Genomic DNA, 21,715 nt, shown 5'->3' with positions numbered 1-21,715 from the left:
ATCCCTTTTCAACTGTTCCCAGAATTTCTCCAGGGCCAGCTGGCCAAGGTGACAGGGGCAGTAATGGGAGAAGGCTCCGAGGGGATGGTTGGGACATAGCAGAAAAGCCAGCCAGTGGCAGAAAAACCCAGATGGAGGGGGACCTTTGCCTTCCATCAGGCTCCTGCCCCTCAAAGCCCACAAGGCCAGAGAACCTGGAGCCGGGAGAGGTGGGGTGTCTGGGATGGACCAGGAGGAGTTGCCTGAAAGGATTCTGGTCCACAGGGTGGGGAATGGAGCCCATGGTGTGTGGGCATGTGGGGGGGGGGGTCAGGGATACGAGTCCGGCTGCCCAGAATCTCTAGCTCCCGGTGGGTGGCAGGGCCTGAGGGCCTGAGGAAGGGGATGCTGGGGAGAGGGAAGGGGAGCAGGCTACACCCACAGTCTGCTGGGCCCCAGGCAGCTGCTTCCCTATACCTGCCCCAACCTTCCTGGCTCTAGCTGACTCTCTCCACGACGAGCCCCACTGTGAGCTAGGGGAGGGAGAAGGGGCTCCTAGGGCACCTGTGCAGTGCTGAGGCCCCCCCACCCTGCCACGTTGTCTGAGCTAAGCCAGGCCTAGTCCCCTTCCCCTCGGAGCAGTAGACAGTGGGCCTCAGCCTTCAGGAAGGTGCTGGGCTCCTGTTCCGGTCTTCGCTCTCCTTTTCCCTTGGGTTCCCCCAAGACTTTGGTCTTGGCCTCAAGCAAGGCCCTTGAGTGTTCCCAGGCTGAGATGCATCGGCCACTCCTGCCAGTCCCATAACCATCCTCTGGGGGTCAGAGCTGACCTGGAAACAGGCTCCTGGGTCTCAGGAAACTCCCTGAAGGAGGGAGAACTCAGCTCCTAACTCAGACCTCTGGCCTGGCCCTCCAGCCTGAAGCCTAAATTGTGATAGGCCCCACGACAGCAGTTTGGGGGATAGGCTGGGAGGCCGCTTGAGTAGGGACAGGGCTTCCAGGAAGAAAGGAGATGGGGGCAGACAGGAAGGGAAGGAAGAAGGACAAGACCTGTTGGGTGGGTAGGCCGAGTTACAGAAGGATGCCAGTTGGACAGGGATGGCTCCAAAGCTCCTGGGTGGCAGCTCCTTCGAGCCTTGGAGCTTGGTCCCACTACTGCATGACTAGGACAGGAGGGCGATGCTGCCTGCGGAGAGTTCCCTTGACTCCAGGCCAGAAAAACAGACCTAGGGTGCCTGCACTTGAGCCGACTGCCTTGATGGGGGAAAGCTACAGGCCAGGCTGGGTGAGAGAGGCTAGCAGGGCCTGGGCCAGGCAGAGCCGGGGGTGGCTGGCGGGGACGGCCCAGACAGTGCCCACAGAGCAGGCCAGGGTGCCAGGGGAGAGAGGGAAATGGGCTCGGGCGGCAGTAGGAGCCACTGTGGCCTCCCAGCGGCACACCTCATTTCACGCTCCCTGGGCGGTGGCAGGGCCCCACGGCTATCAGCTTTCAGGGGTGGGAAGGACTAGGAATGAGGAGGGGTCTGCCCCGCCCATGGCTTCCTCCTGCCTCGGGGCTCTGTGGACTCAGGAGTGAGGTGCCACACACCTCTGGGACGCCCCCTGGGGAGAGAGTGGTCAGTCCCACCGAGCCTGGGCACGATCCCTCCGATCCCTCCGTGGCGTGCTCGGTGCCTGACTGGACTCCGCACCTCAGCCCTTCCCGGGCCTGGTGGAGAGGGCCTCCCTGCTCCCCTCCCCAGTGCAGCAGGGCCCCTGTCTCCCTCAGTGTGGGCCCCACTTAGTCCACGAGGCAGATGGGGGATTAGGCCAGGCCCAGCCCAGAAAATAAAGCAGGGAAGGGCCCTCCAGCTCTGTGCAGTGCATTCGCGAGCTCTGACTCCCACTCGGCCCTCCTCAAGGAAGTGGATGGGGAGAGCCAGGCAGGAGGAGGCCCCTGAAGACATGTCCTGTCCCTGCTCCTCCCCTTTGGCGGTCCACTCTGCAGACCATTTTCCCCTCTTGTGCCCACCTCACTCCTAACGCAGCGCACCCGCACCCCAGAGCAGTGGAAGAGGGGGCAGGCAGAAGCCTCTGAGCAGGCCCGGCTCTCCTGGAAGGAGGAACTAGATGGATCTCTAGAGGGCAGTTAGAGCTGGGCCGGTCCCTGTGCCGATTCCCAGACTCCCGCTGACCAGCGCCGTTGCCTGCTGCCAGGAAGTTGGTGAGGGGGAGGAGGGTGTAGGGGTGACTCAGCGATGACAGGAGCCCAAGGGACAAAGGTCATGGGCGGAGAATTGAGAGACACTGTTTACAGCAGCCTGCCTCCTCCAGGAGGTCTTCCAGTGCTAAGGCAGCCCTGTGGTCCAACTCATCTCTGACCCACCCTCTCCCCTACCCTTGTTAGGAACTTTATCCCCGCACTGACAACTTGTGCGTCCTGTTTGCCTCTGCTATTAGCCTCTGAGCTCCTGGGAGGGGAGGGGTGGGGAGGGCACGGCCTGTGGTTTAACTGGGGCCCCACAATGCTGTGACTGTCAGCACTTCCTACTTTCAAGAACCATTCTATGGGGCGCCTGCCTGGCTCAGTCAGTGGGGCATGTGACTCTTGATCTCAGAGTCATGAGTTCAAGCCCCATGCTGGGGGTAGATATTACTTAAAAAAATAAAATCTTAAAAAAAAAAAAAGAATCATTTTACATCTATTTTAGTTGAGCGAATATGTGGGGAAATGCTGAGAACAGTACTTGGCATACTGTAAGCGCCATATAAGTGTTTGGTTTAGTGTGGGTATTTTCTGCTCATACTGTCGTATTAGTGAGATGGCAGGTTTTACTGATGAAGAACTAGGGATACCAATACACTCTGGCCTCCTGCTCAGTGTGGAATCTTCCTGACTGGTAGGGTGGGCATGGGGCAGGCTGCAGGACTCCGGGAGAGTTGACAAGGCCAACGCTTGCCTGGACTAAGAGTGGGCAGGGTCTTTGGGCACAGACTGTGAGAAAGGAGCTTTGGAACCCATGGGCTTTTCCAGCCAGGTCTCCTGGGGCCAGTGGGGGTGGGAGGGGAGCAGGGAGGGGGCTGGATTAGCCCAAACTCTCATCGGACCTCCAGACCTGCCCCCACTGAGCTCTGCGGGACAAGGGGTGGGAGCGGAGGCTCCAGCTGGACTCTGGGGAGTTACCAACCGGCCACGGGGATTAGTGAGGCTGAAAAGAACATTTGCCTAGGAAGGGCAAACGGGAAGTGAGAGGCTAAGGATAACGCTCTATTAAGTCCCCCGGGACCCACTGCAGCCCAATGGGGCGGAGGGGGGGCAGGAGGAGGTGGTGCCGTCTGGGGCATCTTGACAGGTCTCCCACCCCAGCCTCGCCCCTTCTCCCCCAGAACACAGCTGCAGCAGCGGCCCCGCCCCCTCTGCCTGCGCCGCCTGCCATTGGCTGAAGCCGGGCCCCGCCCCGCAGAGGTGGCCAGCCATTGGCTCAGGTCTTTAATGTTTGCGTGCTTGTGGGGGTGGGGGACAGGCGTCATTCCCTGGAAGCAGCGGACTTCCTCTCGGCTAGTCTGGGTCACCGTGTCTGCCTGTCGCTGGCCCCAGGCTCGCTCTCTGGCCTCAGCCCTCTCTCACTCTCTCTCTCTCAGCAGCTGTCTCTCTCGTGCCCGCTGGCCTGTCTCCTTCCTCGCAGTCGCCTCCTTCTTTGCCTGCCTGGGTGGCCGCCATGGGCCGGAAGCGGCTCATCACTGACTCCTACCCTGTAGTGAAGAGGCGGGAGGGCCCCGCTGGGCACAGCAAGGGGGAGCTGGCGCCAGAGCTAGGTCTCTAAAGATTGGGGGGCGGGAGCAGTGGACACCACCGAGGGGCATGAGAGGACGTGGGTGGACGCGGGCAATGGCAGGGGAAGCGAAGTGCGTCCTCTACTTCCTAGTCCAGGCCTGGCAACGGCCGGCGGAGGCCAAGGGGTGGCGAGGGCCGGGGAGCAGTGGGACAGCTGTGAAGCGAGCAGCCGGGGGCTGGCCTTGCAGGGCATAGGCCCCGGGCAGGCCTGAGAAGCAGCATGTCATTGCAGGGGAAGAGCCCCAGCCTCTGAGCGTGGATGAAGCAGAGCTGGAGCTGCTGAGGCAGTTTGATCTGGCCTGGCAATATGGGCCCTGCACAGGTGAGAACCCCCTCAGGCCCCAGGAGCACATCCTGGAGACAGTCCTGTCAGCCACACGTCCCTGAAGCAGGCCAAGCCCCTGCCTGGGTCTACTGAGACTGGGGGGTGTGGAGGTCCCAACACACCCCTCCACACACATTCTCTAGCCTGGACTCAGTGTCTTCTTCCCACCCTGGCAGGGATCACGCGGCTGCAGCGCTGGCATCGGGCCGAGCAGATGGGCTTGGAGCCCCCCGCTGAAGTGCGCCAGGTGCTGCAGACCCACCCTGGAGATCCCCGCTTCCAGTACAGGTCAGAGACAGGCCAGGGAGGGCTTTCAGGGGGGCCAGGGTTTTCGTCAGGCACCAGCAGCCTGCTGGCCCCAGGTGGGGGCTGCCCTGACCTGAGGAAGAAATGGGTGAAGGCTCTTGGGCTTTGCTGAACGGGCGAGAAGGCTCTACAGGGTGCCTGGCTCAGGAAGGCAGAAGATGGCTTTAATACTTCTTAGCTCTGAGCTAATGGTGGGGGAAGAGTGCACCCAGGGCCCAAGGGACTCTCTATTTAGTACAGAGGGGTTGGCCAAGGACTATAGGCCATGGCCAAGAATTGGGGCTGGTGAAATCAGATCAAGGACTTAACTGACTCGCTCTGATTTTCCCCTCCCCCTCCCCTTGCACAGCCTCTGGCACGTCTATCCCCTTTGAGGCACCGCCCCAGGCCTCCTGCCTGCCATCCCAGGACCTCGGGACCCAAGCGGGAGCCAGTTTGCTGCCCCCTTGGCTCAGTTCTGCCATGAGAGTGTTTGGCTGTGAAGAGTGTGAAGAGGAAAGAGGCTGAATCTGGAGGTCTCTGGGGCTCAGCCTTCCATCTAACCAGCAGGCTCCTGGCGCCCCCTCTGGGAGCCAACACAGCTGAAGTTTGCACTTCCTACATGGAGAGTGGTCTCTGAGGACCAGGACCTGACCATGAGCCTTCAGATGCCTGGTACACACCTCCCTGACCCAAATGCTGTGGTCTGGGGAATAGCGTGGCAGAGGGGCACAGCCTTGGACAAAGCCAGACTCAGGCAGGTGTCTAAGAGGCAAAGGCACACTCCCCACTTAAGGCTGGGAATCCGAGGGCAGAACTGGCAAGGGGTTCATTAATGCTTATCAATAAAGAACAGAGTCTGGAAGCTTGACCTCCAGTGCCTCAATGTGGCCCTGTTTGGGCTGGCAGCAATCAGCAAGTTGATAGGTGGGAAAGAGCCGGCACCGTGCTTTCCCTCTGTTGTCCCATCCTAGATCTGAGATGGAAGAAAGACGCCTTAATAGATGGTGGGACAAGTCCTCATTAGAGCTGAGCAACCTCTGGCGCCCCCTGGTGGTGTACAGGGAAACTACTCCTTAGTCACCTTCAAAGAAGTCGCCTGACTCTCTACCTGACCTGCCATCCCGCCTGTCCAGTGTAGCCCACCTCACAAAAATGGGTCCTTTGTCAGAGGGGACTCCATAGGCCCACGCATCATAAAGCCCAGACCTACGCATTCTTAGCAAGCACCTCTGCTTCCCCACACTGGGGCCACCTGGATCCGAAGTATACTTGGGGAAGTCCAGCCTGCAGGTCCTGCTTGGAGATGGGCATCATCTGATGGGCTTTGATGGGGAACTGGGTGGAGCAGAAACAACGCTTAGGGGACCTTGGGATGGCATGGAGTCAGTACTCCTCATACTAGTTTACCTTCACTCCATCCTGAGCGGACAGAGACCGCACGACTATAACTCCTTGGGGACAGGCCTACAGAGCAGCCAAGTGGCCCCCTCAGCCCCCACTGTACTGGGCGCTGCCCATGCCTCAAGCTCTTTAAATGAATAATCTCTAAAGTTCCTAAAGGGCCATCAGGGTACGTTTTACGGAGAAGGAGCCCGAAGCCCAGAAGGGCTCTGCGGAGTTGCTCAGCAGTGCCAGCAGGTCCGTGGTGGCACAGAGATGAGAGGCCACGTGCATCAGGCTCTTCCCATCCATACCCATCCATGCCCGTGCCCCTGCCCATTTGCTGAGCATCCTCCGTACGCCGGGCTCTAGAGGTCCTCTTGGGTGTTGTCGGTGGTGAGAGATGAAGGAAGGCCCACGGGCAAATATTATGCCACGTGGCGGTCGGTGGCAGGCCACATCAGGGTTAGAGGCCAAAGAATGCCAGGGGTGCTTAGAGAGGTTGATCAGGGAAGTTCCCTGACAGGGCGGCATTTGAGCAGACCTGAGCGAAGTACAGGAATGAGCCTTGCACCTCTGTGGTACTTGGGACCGAAGGAGCAGCAAGCACACTCCCCAAGGCAGGAGAGTTCACAGCCTGGCCCTGGAGCAGCATGGAGGCCGGCGCAGCCAGGGCAGAGGGAGCGAGGGCAGTGCCAGGGGAGTGCGAGGGGAAATGAGGCCAGAGAGGTGGCGGGCCGGTCCCGCAGGGCCTCTCAGGCCTAGATAAGGAATCTGGATTTTATTCGGAGTGAGAGAGGAAGACAGTGGTGGGTTTTGAGCCAATAAATGACACAATCAAGCTTATGTGTTGAAAACACTACTCTGGCGGTTGGTGGAGAACAGATTGTGGGGTTGGGGGAAAAAGAGGCAGCAAAACTGCTCAGGCTTTCGGGGTCGGCCTCGAGAGAGGTGACGGTGATTTGGACCAGGGTGGGGAGATCAGTCGGTTGTGGGCTTGAGGGAGAGAGGAGCGAAGGAGAACTCCAAAGGCCTCGGCCTGAGTGTCTGGAAAGCCAGAGTTCCCATGACTGAGATGGGGAAGGCTGTGTGAGGGGTGGGGGTGGGGGTGCTGGGGAACCAAGAGTCCGCGCCTGAAGTGGGTGACGCCCCAGCGGAGCGGGGGAGTAGGCGGTGGATACGCCAGCCTGAAATTCTGGGGAGCTCTGGATGGGAGATGTAAATGAGGACGTTTCTTAGGTGGCATTTAAAGCCCTGAGCGTGGATAAAGTTACCTCGGTGACTGCAGACAGAGACGAGAAGTGGTCCAAGGACAGGCCCGGGACTTCTATGCTTCGAGGCGAGGAAGGAGACTGTGGGCGGCAGGGCCGGAGGAAAATCAGGAGTTGCAGGCCCGGGGGGCCTGGACAGAAGGCATTTCAGGGTCTCAGGTGCTTTGGAGAGGCTGGTACGATGAAGCCTGAGGGCCGAATGCTGGACTTGGCCATGCAGAGGTCACCAGAGACAAGAAGTTTCCGTGACTGCCAGGTAAGAGTGTGCTGCAGGGGGCTCAGAGCGAGTGGCAGAAGTGGAAAGGGGAGTGTGCCAACTCTTCCAGGGAGTTTTGCTGGAAAGGGAGCAGAGGAATACAGCGGTGACCAGAGGGACGTGGGATCAAAGGAGGGGTTTTGATGTGCCGTTTTGTCTTTTGCTTTAGAGAGAGTGACACCACAGCATGATCACCCAGTGAAGACAGTGAGCAAACAGGGAGGGTACTGATGCCGCAGGAGACAGAGACAGCAGTCATATGAGGCCTTTGTGAGAGTGACAAGGGCCAGGACTGGTACCCAGGGAGAGGCTGGCCTCAGGTAGGAGCATCCAGCGTGACAGGAAGGGAGGCCAAGGATGTGGGTGTAGACGCAGGTGGGAAGGTATAGTTATCAGTGGGAACATTCGAGAATCCGATGTTTGCTGAGAGCCTCACGTAGCTCGGAGGGGTCTGAGGTTTACTAAGTGCCCTGCGTGCCATCTGCTGAGCTGAAAGCTGCACATGCCTTATCTAGTTGACTGGAGTGACTCAAAACACTCTCATTAGGTAAGTATTAGCCACAGTTGACAGATAAGGGGGCCGGAAAGAAAAGCAACTTACTCCCTCAGTAAACCCCGGGGCCGGACTCACACCTGGGGCTGCCTTCCGCAGTGCGTTACCCAACACCTGCACCCCGCTGGGCCTGCGCCCTGGGTGCTGAGGGCGCTGTTGGAGAGATGAGATCTACCCATGTGGAAAGTTAAGAAAACAATATACAGGCTACTTTGGGGCAACTGGGAGCGGTATAGGTACTGAGTCTTCAGGGAGGAGAGAGCGCTGCACTTAAAAGGACCCTCATTGTGGGGACCCCGAGCACAGAGACAGCCACCTCCCGCTCCATTGGCCGTCCCTGCCTTACTTTAGCACCTCACCCCTTCCGCTGCAGAATGAATGAAGACCCCCTACCGCAGCTGGGGGGTGGCCTGAGACACCTCCACTCTGAATATTCTTTTTAAAAAATGTTTGTTTATTTATTTTTGAGAGAGACAGAGAGACAGAATCCGAAGCAGGCTCCAGGCTCTGAGCTGTCAGCGCACAGCCCGACGCGGGGCTGGAACTCACGAGCTGTGAGATCATGACCCGAGCCAAAATCGGACGCTTAAGTGGCTGAGTCACCCAGGCGCCCCTGAACATCCTTACTAGTTGCATCTTTTTTCTTCAAAATCTTCTGCCAGTCTTGCATTCTACTCCATGATATTACTGAGGTAGCTGCTGCAGCATTAAAAATGGGTGAACTCACTCGTCAAGTAAACCGACCCCTCCAGGAAGCTGTGCCGAGAGTGGCCTGCGGCCGGCTCGACACGCCCAGCACCACCCGACCAGGCGGAGCGGCCCTGCAGGAAGTGGCCAAGAAACGTTTATCGGAAGCAAAATGGGAGGTCAGGGGCCCGTGAAGGGTGAGTAAGAGGAGATGGGCAGAGAAGAGCATTCTAGATTGAGGGACCGGGCCGAGAGCAAAGGTAACAAGCAGGGGCGGCCGTGTGCGCCCAGGGGAGGGCGCACAGATTGCGGCACTTGCTTAGTGAGGATCGGTGCACTAAACAGCTAGCATCTCGGTGCCTGCTCCATATCCAGACTGTTCTAAGTGCTGTTTATCCTCTCAGGTGCTAAAATCTTTACAAAGAGACTTTGAGGAAGAGATTCAGGCAGAGTGAGGTTAAGTGCTTGCCCGAGGGTCACACAGCACGTAAGCGTCGGGAACGGAATCTGACGCCTGCACTCGCGTCATGTGGGCTAAAGCCAGCAAGGAGGGCTGGGGCCAAACGTAGGGCCTGGAGCCTGAGGTGAAGGAATCTGCACTTATCCACAGCGAAGACAGCGCCTGAAGGTTGTTGAGCAAGAGAGACATAGGATAAAAATAATCATTCCGGAGAATCTGTCTGGCCAGGTAGGAAGAAAGACTTGCAGGGAAGAAAGCGCAGGCAGGGAGACCGCAGCAGAAGCTATTCAATATTCAGGACATGGGTGCTGAGATGCTGGGTTAGCAGTCAGAAGGCAAAGGACAGGGAGCAACGAGAGATGTTGCAAAGGCAGGGGGCAAGGCCTGCGTTTGGGAAGGGAGGAGTGGGGAGGAGGCGTCGAAGATGACTCAGGGTTTGAGCACGGGTGCGTGAGAGAAGGCTGGTGCCACGGGCAGGAGACTGGAATCTGGGAGGAGGAGCCGGCTCGATTTCATGCCTGTTCAGTTTAAGACGATGACAGGACTCCCAAAAGGAAACATCCAGTAGGCAGCGGCAACTTAGAGGTCAAGTCCAGTGGCGAGGTCAGGGAGAGGTGGCATCCAGGGCAGGGGGGACCGCCTGCACAGAAGCGACAGCTGAGCCCATGCGCGTGGAGGGGTCCTCAGGGGGTGAAGAGAGACAGGGAGGTGGTGCGACAAGACCAAAGATGGCGCTCGGGAAACCCTCTCTAGAAGGTGGAAGACCAGCCAAGGAGAAGGGACAGTGGCCGAGTGGCAGGAGAGCCGAGGCAGAGCAGTGTCCGGGAGGTTCCCGAGAACTTCGCAAACGGCTGGTGTCATGCTGCCAGGCGTCAAGGGAGAGATCACGAGGAGGAGATGGAAAGAGGAGGACGGCCCGCCCTCTGCCCTCACATTTCCTATGTCCATCTGTCCCCATTCTGCCGTCCCCAGCTGCCACAGTGACTACCAGTGCCACACCCACCGATGAAGGCCACACTGATTCATTCTCTAGTGACTCAGGTGTGGCGGCCTTTTTCCACCCTCAAACTCAGACAAACGTGCCGGTAACGTCAGGCTTAAGGAGCTAATTTGCCAAGAAACTCAAGTAAATCAGGGAAAGGAACATGTCTCCGAAAGGGTCTAGAGGTGGAATGAGGCCACAGCAGTGGCAGCTTGACGTGGTTTGGGGTCAGCTCCACCTCCAGGACTTACGGGATCCTCAACGTGACGGCTTGTGTTCTCCATAGTTCGTTCAGCCGAGTGCTACACCAGAAAACAACTTCGTGCCGGTCACGGAGGATGCGGACGGTTGGAGCTCCGGTGCCTCAGCTCCGAGGGCTTCCTGGTGGGAGAGGGGGGCCTGGAGCTAATGCGAATAGGGCCACAGGACAGGAGTGCACGCGGACTTCCCGAAGACGGCCCCGTAGCTAAGTATTTCAGAACGAGCAGGGAGGACGGAAGGTGGACAGGGTCCCGGGTCCTTCCTGAGCTCTGCTGTGGTCCTTAGTCTCTTGAAGGAAAAGGCATTTCCCAGAAACCTCCTTTGGGGCAGATGCCTCCACCTCGCGGAGAGGTTCTGCTGGCTTCCAGACCTGCAAGTCCCGCCCTTGGCCACATGCCGTTTCTCGGGGCAGCCTTCCCCAAGAGGAGTTAAGGATTTCTGTGTTTATATTTTATGAGGGCACGTCTCATTGCGACAATACATCTCACTGCCTCCGCTAGAGACTGCCTCATCCCGGTGCTGTGTGTCCAGCCCAGGGTTGGCTATGTAGTAGGCACTCATGCCTCCTGCTTGGGCTGTTGGTCCTGTCCAGCCTGTGAGGATTGTGTATGTGCCGGACGAATGAAGTCTGGTCCCTGTCTAAGTCGCTTCTCCTGGGGGTTGTGTGGCCTTGATGGCAGGAGCCGTCTTTTTCTAGAGCCTGCTCAGCATGGAGGGCGTCAAAGCTGTCAAACTTCAGAAGCTGTCAAAGCGGGCTCTGTTTCACTTCCCGTTTCGAAGCCTGTGCCTCCACTGGGCCTGCCCACAGAGCGCTCATCCGAGGTCCGCTTAGGTGCAGGGCAGAGAGGATCATCCCATACAGAGTGCAAAGGGCCATCAGGCGTCCCCCCCCCCCCCCCCGCGCCGCCCACATGCTCTCAGGGGGATGGCAGCCCAGGATCCTCCCCCACAGTCCCACCCTGCTGGGATGTAAACTGGTACAGCTCCAAGGACGCCACATGGGCACTATTTGTCAAAATTACAAATGCACATATCCCTTTTGGTCCACATCTAGAAATGTATCCTACTGACACACTTGTATGTCTAAAAGAACATACATAAGGTTATTTCTTATCTTACCATTTGCAATAGCAAAGACTATAAACAGCCTAAATGTCTATCACTAAGGTACCGGTAAAGTAAGTTACAGTATACGAAGGACACTGTACTGTGAAAAAGTTCAAGCAAGCTCTGCATGTTTTGGTGTAGAATAGAATGAAATCTAAAATATATGTGAAGACGACCTGGGTGGCGCAGTCGGTTAAGCGTCCGACTTCAGCCAGGTCACGATCTCGCGGTCGGTGAGTTCGAGCCCCGCGTCGGGCTCTGGGCTGATGGCTCGGAGCCTGGAGCCTGCTTCGGATTCTGTGTCTCCCTCTCTCTCTGCCCCTCCCCCGTTCATGCTCTGTCTCTCTCTGTCTCAAAAATAAGTAAACTTAAAAAAAAAAAAAAGCTGCTGAGGATTCAAATCAATTTAAAAAAAAAAATATACGTGAAGAAAGTGAAGTGGGGAAAAAAAGGATTTATAGAACAGGCTACTATTTGGGTAAAGATGTGTGTATTCACTTGTATTGTGCATAAATATCTCTGAAAGGACACCTAGGAAACTGATGCCATTAGTTACCTTTGAGAGGAAGGTAATTTGGTGGGTTGGAAATAGGGAACGAAGGGAAATCTTCATTGACAGTACTTTTGAATTTTGAACTATGCGGCTGTATTACCTGTTTAATCAATCAATAAGAAAAAAATCTCAGGGCGCCTGGGTGGCTCAGTTGGTTGAGCACCCAATTCTTTTTTTTTTTTTTTTAATTTTTTTTCAACGTTTTTTATTTATTTTTGGGACAGAGAGAGACAGAGCATGAACGGGGGAGGGGCAGAGAGAGAGGGAGACACAGAATCAGAAACAGGCTCCAGGCTCCGAGCCATCAGCCCAGAGCCTGATGTGGGGCTCGAACTCACGGACCGCGAGATCGTGACCTGGCTGAAGTCGGATGCTTAACCGACTGCGCCACCCAGGCGCCCCAAGCACCCAATTCTTGATCTTGGCTCAGATCTGATAGTTTGTGAGTTCGAGCCCTGCGTTGGGCTCTGCACTGATAGTGCGGAGACTGCTTGGGATTCTGTCTCTCCCTCTCTCTGCCCCTTTCCCACTTGCACTCTTTCTCTCAAATAAATACACTTAAAAAAAAAAAAGAAGGAAAAAAAAGTCTTACCATGTTCATGCCGACATATTTAACAAATAGTATAAATACTAGAGGGGCGCCTGGGTGGCTCAGTCAGTTAAGCATCCAACTTCAGCTCAGGTCATGATCTCACGGTTCCAATCGTGGATTTGAGCCACGCATCGGGCTCTGTGCTGACAGCTCAGAGCCTGGAGCCTGATTTGGATTCTGTGTCTCCCTCCCTCTCTCCCCCTCCCTCTCCTCAATGATAAACAAACATTAAACAAAAATACTAGAGACAATTCTACTAGGGTAAAGGGGGCATTGTGTCATGCGTTGCAGTGGCTCTGTGGATATCTCTGGACTCGTAAAGCTGTACTCTTACTACGTTCCACGGGGACAGAAGGGTCTTCTACCTGTTCTGGGGGGGAGGGGGAGTGTTGGCAGGGGGGGGAGACCCGTCTCCTCTTCTTTTTCACTAGCTCCCAGCCAGGCGTCTGGCACTGCCCACGCTGGGACATGAGTCAACTGTCATGGTGACCGGTTTCACAACAGTCCCAACATGATGAGTCCGGTAGAGGTCCGACCAGTTTTTTCCTTTACTCATTTAACAAGTACAGGGCAGGGGCACCTGTTAGTGTGAGCAGTATGTGAAGTCCGCACCTTGGGTTCTGAGCCTTAAAGAGTTTCTAGTCTACCCTTAAATATATGACAAGATGCCCACTTTTTTTTTTTTTTTTTTTGAGAGAGAGAGAGAGAGAGAGAAAGCTAGCAGGGGAGAGGCAGATAAAGAGGGAGACAGAGAATCCCAAGCAGGCTCCACACTGCAAGCGCAGAGCCGGATGTGGGGCTCGAACCCACGAACTGCGAAATCATGACCTGAGCCAAAGTCAGACGCTTAATCGACTACTGAGCCACCCAGGCATCGCAAGATTCCCACCTTTAAATAAGATTGGCAAAAACTAAAAAACTTGGACAGTGTATCTCAGTTGGCAAGCTGAGGGGAAACTTGTAAGAGCATAAAATTGGCCCAGCCTCCCAGAGAGAGGGATTTGGTAGTGCTAATAAGACAGAATGGCATTTACCCTCTGACCCAGAAAAGCTATTTCTAGGAATTTCTCCCGAAGATTCACTTCCACAGACCTATAGCAACGTGTGCACAAGCTTATTCACTGTGGCATTATTTGTAATGACAGAATGTTGGAAAGCACCTAAGTTCCATGGAAGCTGATTAAATAAACCCATCAGTGCAATACTGTGTAGCTATTAAAAAAAAAAGCTGATACAGAGTGATTTCCATGATAGATTGCCAAATATGTAGTATGCTACCTTTGTGTAAGAAAGAAGGGAAAATAAGAAAATAAGATATATATCTGAAAAAAGAAACACAGGAGGAGTAAACCAGAAACGAATGGTAACATAATTGTACAGAAAAAAATAACACAAGAATTCAAATAAATGTTCAATACAGTTCATGGACTTCCTAAGGACCACAAAAAAAAAAAAAAAAAAAAAAAAACAAAACACTTGAGCTTTACTTAATTGGTTTGTTGTTGATAATATCAGCGTAGGAATTCTAAAACTGTTGTTGTTTTTGTATGAAAGATACAAAAAAATGAATAAATATATAGATGTTGGAAATCAGAGATTACACTGTGAAAAAAGGGAGATAAAATATGGAATGAAGGAAGGTGAGGAAAAATCCAGAAATGTCAGATCTGAATTAGAGATAACAATATGCAGAATTTTGTTGTTGTTGTTGTTGCTGTTAAGTAAGCTCTACACCCAATGTGGGGCTTAAAATCATGACTCCGAGATCAAGAATTGTGACCTCTACCTCCTGAGCCAGCCAGGCGCCCCTAGAATTCATAAATTTTTTTCACTTTATTGAAATATAATTTATCTACAGATTTTAAGCATATAGTTTTGGTAAATGTATACACTGGGGTAACCATCAACCCAATTGAGATCTAGAATATTCGATCAGCCTGAAAGTCCTTACTCTCCTTTGCTCTCTTTCACCCTTTTGTTCTTGATAATTGGTAATTTGCATTTTCCCTCTTTTTTTTCTTAATCCATCTTGCTAGCGGTTTATCAATTTCACTGATTTTTTTCAAAGAACCAACTTTTGGTTCTGCTAACTTTCTCTGTTCTTTATGTACTTCTATTTCACTAATTCCTGCTCTCATTACTCATTTTTTGGGATTTAACTTGTTCTTTTTTTTTTTTTTGGCTTATCTTATTTGGCTTTTTGTTTCGACTTTTTGACTACAGGACTGATGCATCTATAAACATTTGTGTACTGGTTTTTGTGTAAATATATGTTTTCAGTTCTCTTGGGTATATATTTAGGAGTAGAATTGCTGGGTCATGTGGTAAAAATATTTAACTTTTTGGAAAACCTGCCAAACTTCTTCCAGCTTCTTAGGGTAGAATCATAGAATACTGATTTTAAAGCTTTCTTTTTTTCCGATGTAAAGTTCTCAATTTCCCTCTAAAGCACTTCTGTCAGCTGCACTACACAAATTCTGATACGCTGTGCTTTTGTTTTGTTCAGTTTGAGATATTTTGCCTTCATTGTGTTTTCTTCCTTGACTCATTAGTCATATATATACATATATATGTTTTGTCTTGTTTTAAGATTTTATTTTTAAGTAATCTCTACACAAGGTGGGGCCTGAACTCATGACCCAGAGGACAAGAGTTGCAGGTCCCACCAACTGAGCCAACCAGGTACCCCTAGAAATATATTCTTTAATTTTTAAACATTTGGGGTTTTCCAGATATATTATTATTTCTTTCTGATTTAAGAGAGCATATTCTGTGAGATTTTAATCTTCCGCAGTTTGTCTCGTGCCGAGGATACGATCTATTTCAGGGAGCGCTCTACGTGTGCTTCCAAACACTGCGGTTCTGCAATATTACGGGATAGAGTTCCCGCAGATACATGCAATGTCGGCTCTGTCAAGTTGGTCGTCCTGCTCAGACTTTCTATATCCTATTGCTTTTTCTGTCCAGTTATTCACTTATCAATTACCAACGAAGAGTTTTCCAATCTCTGTGATTACGCATCTGCCTTTTTTTCCCCTTAGTTCTGCCAGTTTTTACTTCAGTTTTTTTGTAGCTCTGCTGTTAGGTGCATATACGTTTAGGGTTATAGCTTCCTGTTCAGTGGGTCCTTTTCGGATTACGAAATGCCTCTCTGCACCAACTTCTTGTGCTTTCTAAGTGCCTAGGATATCTGTTTTCATCCTTTTACTTTCAGTGTCTGTAGAAAAATTCTCTCTCTTTTACATATTATATGGTGGGGTCTTGACAAGCTCTGTGTTTTAACTGGAATATTTACATCTACTGGAATTATTCATACAGTTGGCTTTAGGTCTATGTTTAGTCTGTGTTAGTCTGGGTTTAGTCTGCTGGGGCCACCATAACAAAGTACCACAGATTGGGTGGCTTCAACGACAGAGATTTCTTTTCTCACAGTTTTGGAAGCTAGAAGTCTGAGATCGAGGTGTTGACAGAACTGGTTCCTTCTGAGGGCTGTGAGAGAAGGATCTATTCCAGGCTTCTCTCCTTGTCTTGTCGACGGCTGACTTCTCCCTGCGTCTTCACGTTCTTTTCCTTCTGTATGTGTCTGTATCCAAATCTCTTCTTGTAAGGACACTAGTCATATTGGATGAGGGTCCAGCCGAATGACCTCATTTTAACTTAGGATCTCTGCAGGGGCTCTAACTCCAAATACAATCGCATTCTGAGGTGCTGGAAGTGAGGATTTCATCATATGAATTTGGAGAAACAGAGCAAGGTCTGTCACCTTACTACTTTTTTTCTATGTGTCCTTTAATCCCTCAGTTCATCTTTTCCTGCCTTCTTCTGAGGAACTGAATATAATTAATACCATATTTACATATTATAATTCGATAGTCAGGATTTAAATATCATTAATATTATATTTTACTTCCTTTCTTTGCTTTTTAGCTAGATCTCTTTTTATTATTTTTTAATGGTTGCCTTAGAAATTATAGTATGTAGGGGCGCGTGGGTGGCTCAGTAGGTTGAGCATCCAACTTCAGCTCAGGTCATGATCTCACAGTTCGTGAGTTTGAGCCCCGCGTCGGGCTCTGTGCTGACAGCTCAGAGCCTGGAGCCTGCTTTGGATTCTGTGTCTCCTTCTCTCTCTGTCCCTCCCCAGCTTGTGCTCGCTCACTCGCTCTCTCTCTCAAACATAAACATTAAAAAAAAAGAAATTATAGTACACATCACTAGTTGATCACAATCTAATTGAACTTCACACTTCACAGATATTAGAGCCTTACAACAATATAAGTTTATTTGCTCTCCCATTATTTCTACTATTATATTTTATTCCTCCATATGTCATAAACTGTATCTTATGATAATATTACTTTTGCTGTAAACAGATACTTGTCTTTTGTGGAAATTGAGAAAACAAAAAAGTAACGCTTTTAAATTTACCCAACTTTTACCATTTCTGTGGTGCTTCATGCCTTCCTATGGATCCAAGTTCCCAAATTTCCTTTCAGACTGAAGAACGCCCTTTAGCATTTCTCGGAGCGCAGGCCCGCCGGCAGCAAAGTCTCTTCTCTGTCGCTCTTTTTCTTTTTAAGTTTTATGTATGTGTGTATGTATGTACATGTTTATTTATTTACTTATTTTGAGAGAGGGAGAGAGTGGGGAAGGGGCAGAAAGAGAGGGAGAGAGAATCCCAAGCGGGCTCCACGCCGCCAGCACAGAGCCCAGTGCAGGTTTTGAACTCACAAACCACGAGGTCACGACCTGAGCCCAAATCAGGAGTCGGCTGCTTAACTGACTGAGCCCCCCAGGAGCCCCACCCTCTATCATTTCTCATAAAATGTCTTTACCTGTCTCTCCTGCTGCAAGATATTTTCATTGGCTACAGAATTCTAGATTGTCTTCTTTGTCAGCACTTCAGAGTGCGAGCTCACTGTCTCTGTCCTCCACTCTTCCACATCACTGTTCCCCGATATGGAACCTACCTGCTTTCGAAATGCTTTCTTTACCTCTGGTTTTCAGCACTGGGACTATGACATGCTCCAAGCTTCTTGAATCTGTAAGTGAATGTTTCTCATCAAATTTCACATTTTTTTTTTCCTTACCATTATGTCTTCAAATACATATATTTTTCTGTCCCATCCTCTCTCGCCTCTCTTTCTGGAACTCCAGACACATACGTTAGGCTGCTTGAGATGGTCCTATAGGTCGCTTGGGCACTGTTAATTTCTATTCAGTCCTTTTGTTTCTGATTTTCAGATGAGATCATTTCTCCAGACTTGTCCTTAAACTCACAGCCTATTCTTCTTCCAAGCCTTCTTCAATCTTTTGGTAAGCCACTCCAATGGATTTTTCAATCTATTTGGTTCTTTACAGTTGTATTTTTTTTTTAATGTTTATTTATTTTGAGAGAGAGAGAGAGAGAGAGAGAGAATCAGAGAGAGAAGGAGACATCTCTGAAGAAGCAGGCTCTGAGCTGTCATGTCAGCACAGAGCCTGACGCGGGGCTTGAACTCAAGGACTGCGAGATCATGACCTGAGCCAAACTTGGACGCTTAACCCACTGAGCCACGCAGGTGCCCCAATTCTTTACAGTTTTAATTACTCTGTTAAGACTCCCAATTAAGACCACTATATTTTCCTTCAAGTCCTTAGTCATATTTATAGTAACTACTTTGCAGTCCTTGTACGCTAATTTCAACATTGGTATCATCTCGTGATTATGTTTCCGCTGACTTTTTTCTTTTTTTTCCTTTAAGTTTATTTATTCATTTTGAGAAGGACAGTGCAGAGAGAAAGAGAGAGAGAGAGAGAGGGAGAGAGGAAGAGAGAGAGAATCCCAAGCAAATTCCACACGGTCAGTGCAGATCTCAACGTGTGGCTTGATCTCATGAATCATTAGATCATGACCAGAGCTGAAATCAAGAGCTGGATGCTTAACTGACTGAGCCGCCCAGGTGCCTCAGAATAATAGATTATACAAAACACATAATAAATGTAGAAGGAATGATAGAATTAAAAAAAAAACACAATGAAATAATAATGTAGGCCAAGATCATTCCTTGATACTAAAACCAATGATTGACAGATTGTTGGGGGCAGGATATTCACGCAACTTCAACTTACCACACAGCTCATGACTACAAAGGGAAAGGGTTCCTGGACAATGGAAAGATCTAGCAGATGACATCTTAACCAGCAACCAAATTCAACATCAGCAATAATGAGATCGGGCAACATTAAATGGTTGAAGTAACGAAACAGAGAGAACTTTCTGCTCATACAATATTCTTGCAGAAAGGTTTAATCTGAATCTAACTGCAAGGAAACATTCAAGCAAATTCAAATTGGAGGATATTCTATAAGACAACTGGGCTGGGTTCTGCAAAAATGGCAGTGTCATGAAAAACAAATAGGAAGGAACACTATTCTAGATCAAAGAAGAATCAAGAGACATGACAACTAAACGCAGTCTGTGATCCCTGATTGGATCTTGAAACTTTTTTTTTTTTTTTTAAAGCTGTAATGGAAAATTTAGGGCTATTTGGGGAAATATAATTATGGTAGGCAATCTAGATAATAATACTGCATCATCGTGAAGTTTCTTGGCCGCTGTGAAAACGGTTTGGCGACTCCTCAGGAAGTTGAACACAGACTTTACCATATGATCCAGCAACCCTACTTCCAGGTACGCGCTAAAGAATCAAAGCAGGGACTCAAACAGATGTTTGTACAGCCGTGTTCACGGCATCATCCAGAGTGGCCAGCAGATGGGCATAACCCCTATGTGCATCAGCAGGTGAAAGCCTAAGCAAAATGTCGTCTATCCACGCAGCAGGATGTTATTCGGCCTTAAAAAGGAAGGACATTCTGACCCATGCTAGAAAAATAGGTGAATCTTGAAGATATTAGGCTAAGGGACATAAGCCACACATAAAATGACTACTGAATGATTCCACTTGCATGAGGTGGATGAGCAAATGTATGGAGATAGAAAGTAGAATAGAGATCGCCAGGGTGGATGGGATGTTTAATGAAAAAGTTCTGGAAATGGCTAGTGAGGAGGGTTGCACGACATAATGAATGTAGTTAATGCCACGGGCCGTGGAGGAGGCCCACCAAGTGAAGAACCCAGCTGCGCAGCCGTGTGTACTGCTGGGATAGACAGGCAGCTGCTGTTCTGGACACTTCCGCCCAGTTCCAAGCCTTCCCGGGCCACATAACTTACGGGGGGCGGGGTACGTATAATGAGCTCTGTCTCCCCGGCCTTTAGGGGCACCCTCCTTCACCCAGTCTGTCGCTCTCCCCCACGATTATGTCTGACTTGAGCGAGGCCAGCATGTGGCCCTTGCTTTTATCCGGGTCTTCTTCCGCCCGCCCCTTTCTGCCGCACCTCCTTCTCCATCTTCACCCCCGGGGCTCGCCGAGCTTCTGCGGGTCGCGCCAGTGGGGTGGCGTGTGGCATCTGTACCCAGGCCGGGGAAGCTCACCGGGCAAACTTCGCCAACTCGCCTCCCCACCCAGTGGGAGGACAGCTTTGTATTCTCAGTTCTCCAACCCAGACCCGGAATCCCCTCTGGTGTGCCAGCGGTCCGGGCAGCTGCAGAGTAGGAGAAGGGGCACCGGCTCCCCGATGCGACACGCCGCCACGGGAACAAGTCAGAGTCTAGCGCGGGTACGGGAGTGAGACTCTGGCCAAATGTGTCTGAGAACAGCTGGGCCAGGCTGGAAAACTGAGGCAAAGGGGTAGGAAATTCTGACTGAAATGAGAAGGAAGGGGCGTACGGGTCTGTTTTCAGGTCGGCCTACGACTACGGCCCTGCCGGTAGGCAGATGGCACCCCTTCAGTGACAGCCGAGGGAGCGGAAAGATCGCCGGTCTCCGTGCCACCGTCTGGCTCTTTGGTCTATAACCCCAAAACTCAGATCTCTCAGGTGGAAAAGTCAAGGTCACGATGTAAGACTTTCTGGCCGTTGTGAATTGTAAAGGACCGGCACGCCCCTGAAGCAGGCTGACGTAGGCCTCCGGGGCAGGCACTCGGCTGTGGTGACCTCCTCTCAAACGCCAGGCCTGGAGTTGCCAAAGCTTCGCGTGGCACTTGGCTACTCGGGAATCCCGATGCCCAGTGGGCACTTACCCGCAGCCAGTGGAGTGGGAGCAAACTGGAAGGGCAGGACTCCAGAGTGGACGTGCAGGCTGCCGGGAAGATGAAAGACAGCCGGTTCTGGGTCCCCCCAGAAGTCCGGCGCCATCCCCCATCTAGGGACAGAACAGTCAATCAGTCGTGCCCCATCCCTTCTTTGGTTGAACCCACTTAACCCTCCCCCAGTTTCTTCAATCCGAGGATGATTTCACGCTTTGTGAGCAACAAAAGGACCCCAGAGGGGAGCCTAAACAGGACCTGGGAGGGTCTGCCCTGTCCTCAAGCCACTCTCCTCTCAATATTCTCTGCTTTGCGACACCTCTGTCCCAAGTGCTGAGGTGGTTCTCCCTTTCCCGGGTCTTTGGACAGCTGTTCTAGGTGGTCCCCCCTTCAGGGCTAGAAGGGCACGGCCCTGAAGTCAGCCTGAAGATGGCGCCACCGAGGCCAACTTCCTTCCTCTGCGGGGGCTACAGGCCTTGGCAATCTGTTGGCATGGGGGACACAGTTTCCGCTCCCAGGTGGGTCACAGACGGGAGAGACATCCTCTGGGGAGGAGTGGGCCGCAGACAGAGGAGAGCCAAGAACAGCCACAAATGCCACGAGACCAAAGTATCCATGACTGGCCCTCAAGACTGCTTCACAATCCTGCGCTGTAGTTTCCTCCCCTTGTGGTAGTTCAGCTCACTTCCGGGGAAGGAGGCTCACGAACCCTCCTACCCGTCCACCAGACCCTATTCACTTGACTCCTAGTCACTGTACTAGACATGCCAATGATATGGCCCCCCAAACGCCTGCCGACCACATTCTTCCCTTCCCGGGGTGTCTGTAAGACAGCGTGTAAGCTTAACACAAGGGTCTCAGGATAATACCTTGTCTCGCCAAGACTCAGAGCCCCTGTTCCTCCACTAATATTTCCTACACGTGTGTGCTGTGCTGGGAGTAGAACACTGACCAAAATCCAGTCCCTGCTCTCAAGAGTTCACATCTAGATGGGGCTCCAGACATTTCTCCCCCATTCTCGGGGCTACTGGGGGTGGGGAGTGCCCACAGTATCTCTTCCCCACTCCCTGGCACATCCACGTCGT

The 21,715-nt window shown here is 51.8% G+C and overlaps 1 protein-coding gene across 1 annotated transcript; it reads left to right on the top strand.

Annotated features, from left to right (window-relative positions):
• Positions 1 to 3,460: 3,460 nt before the first annotated feature.
• POLD4 (DNA polymerase delta 4, accessory subunit) lies at positions 3,461 to 5,271 on the top strand. The gene is made up of 4 exons (XM_003993696.5): positions 3,461 to 3,771; positions 4,023 to 4,112; positions 4,292 to 4,403; positions 4,771 to 5,271. Exons 1-4 carry the CDS (start codon positions 3,675 to 3,677, stop codon positions 4,793 to 4,795), a joined length of 324 nt encoding a protein of 107 aa, XP_003993745.3. The 5' UTR covers positions 3,461 to 3,674; the 3' UTR covers positions 4,796 to 5,271.
• Positions 5,272 to 21,715: the final 16,444 nt, after the last annotated feature.

The sequence above is a fragment of the Felis catus genome, chromosome D1, assembly GCF_018350175.1.
Source record: "Felis catus isolate Fca126 chromosome D1, F.catus_Fca126_mat1.0, whole genome shotgun sequence".
In the NCBI taxonomy this organism is placed as follows: Eukaryota; Metazoa; Chordata; class Mammalia; order Carnivora; family Felidae; genus Felis; species Felis catus.
Note: the sequence above shows the minus strand (reverse complement) of the source record. Positions and strands in the feature narration are given on the sequence as shown.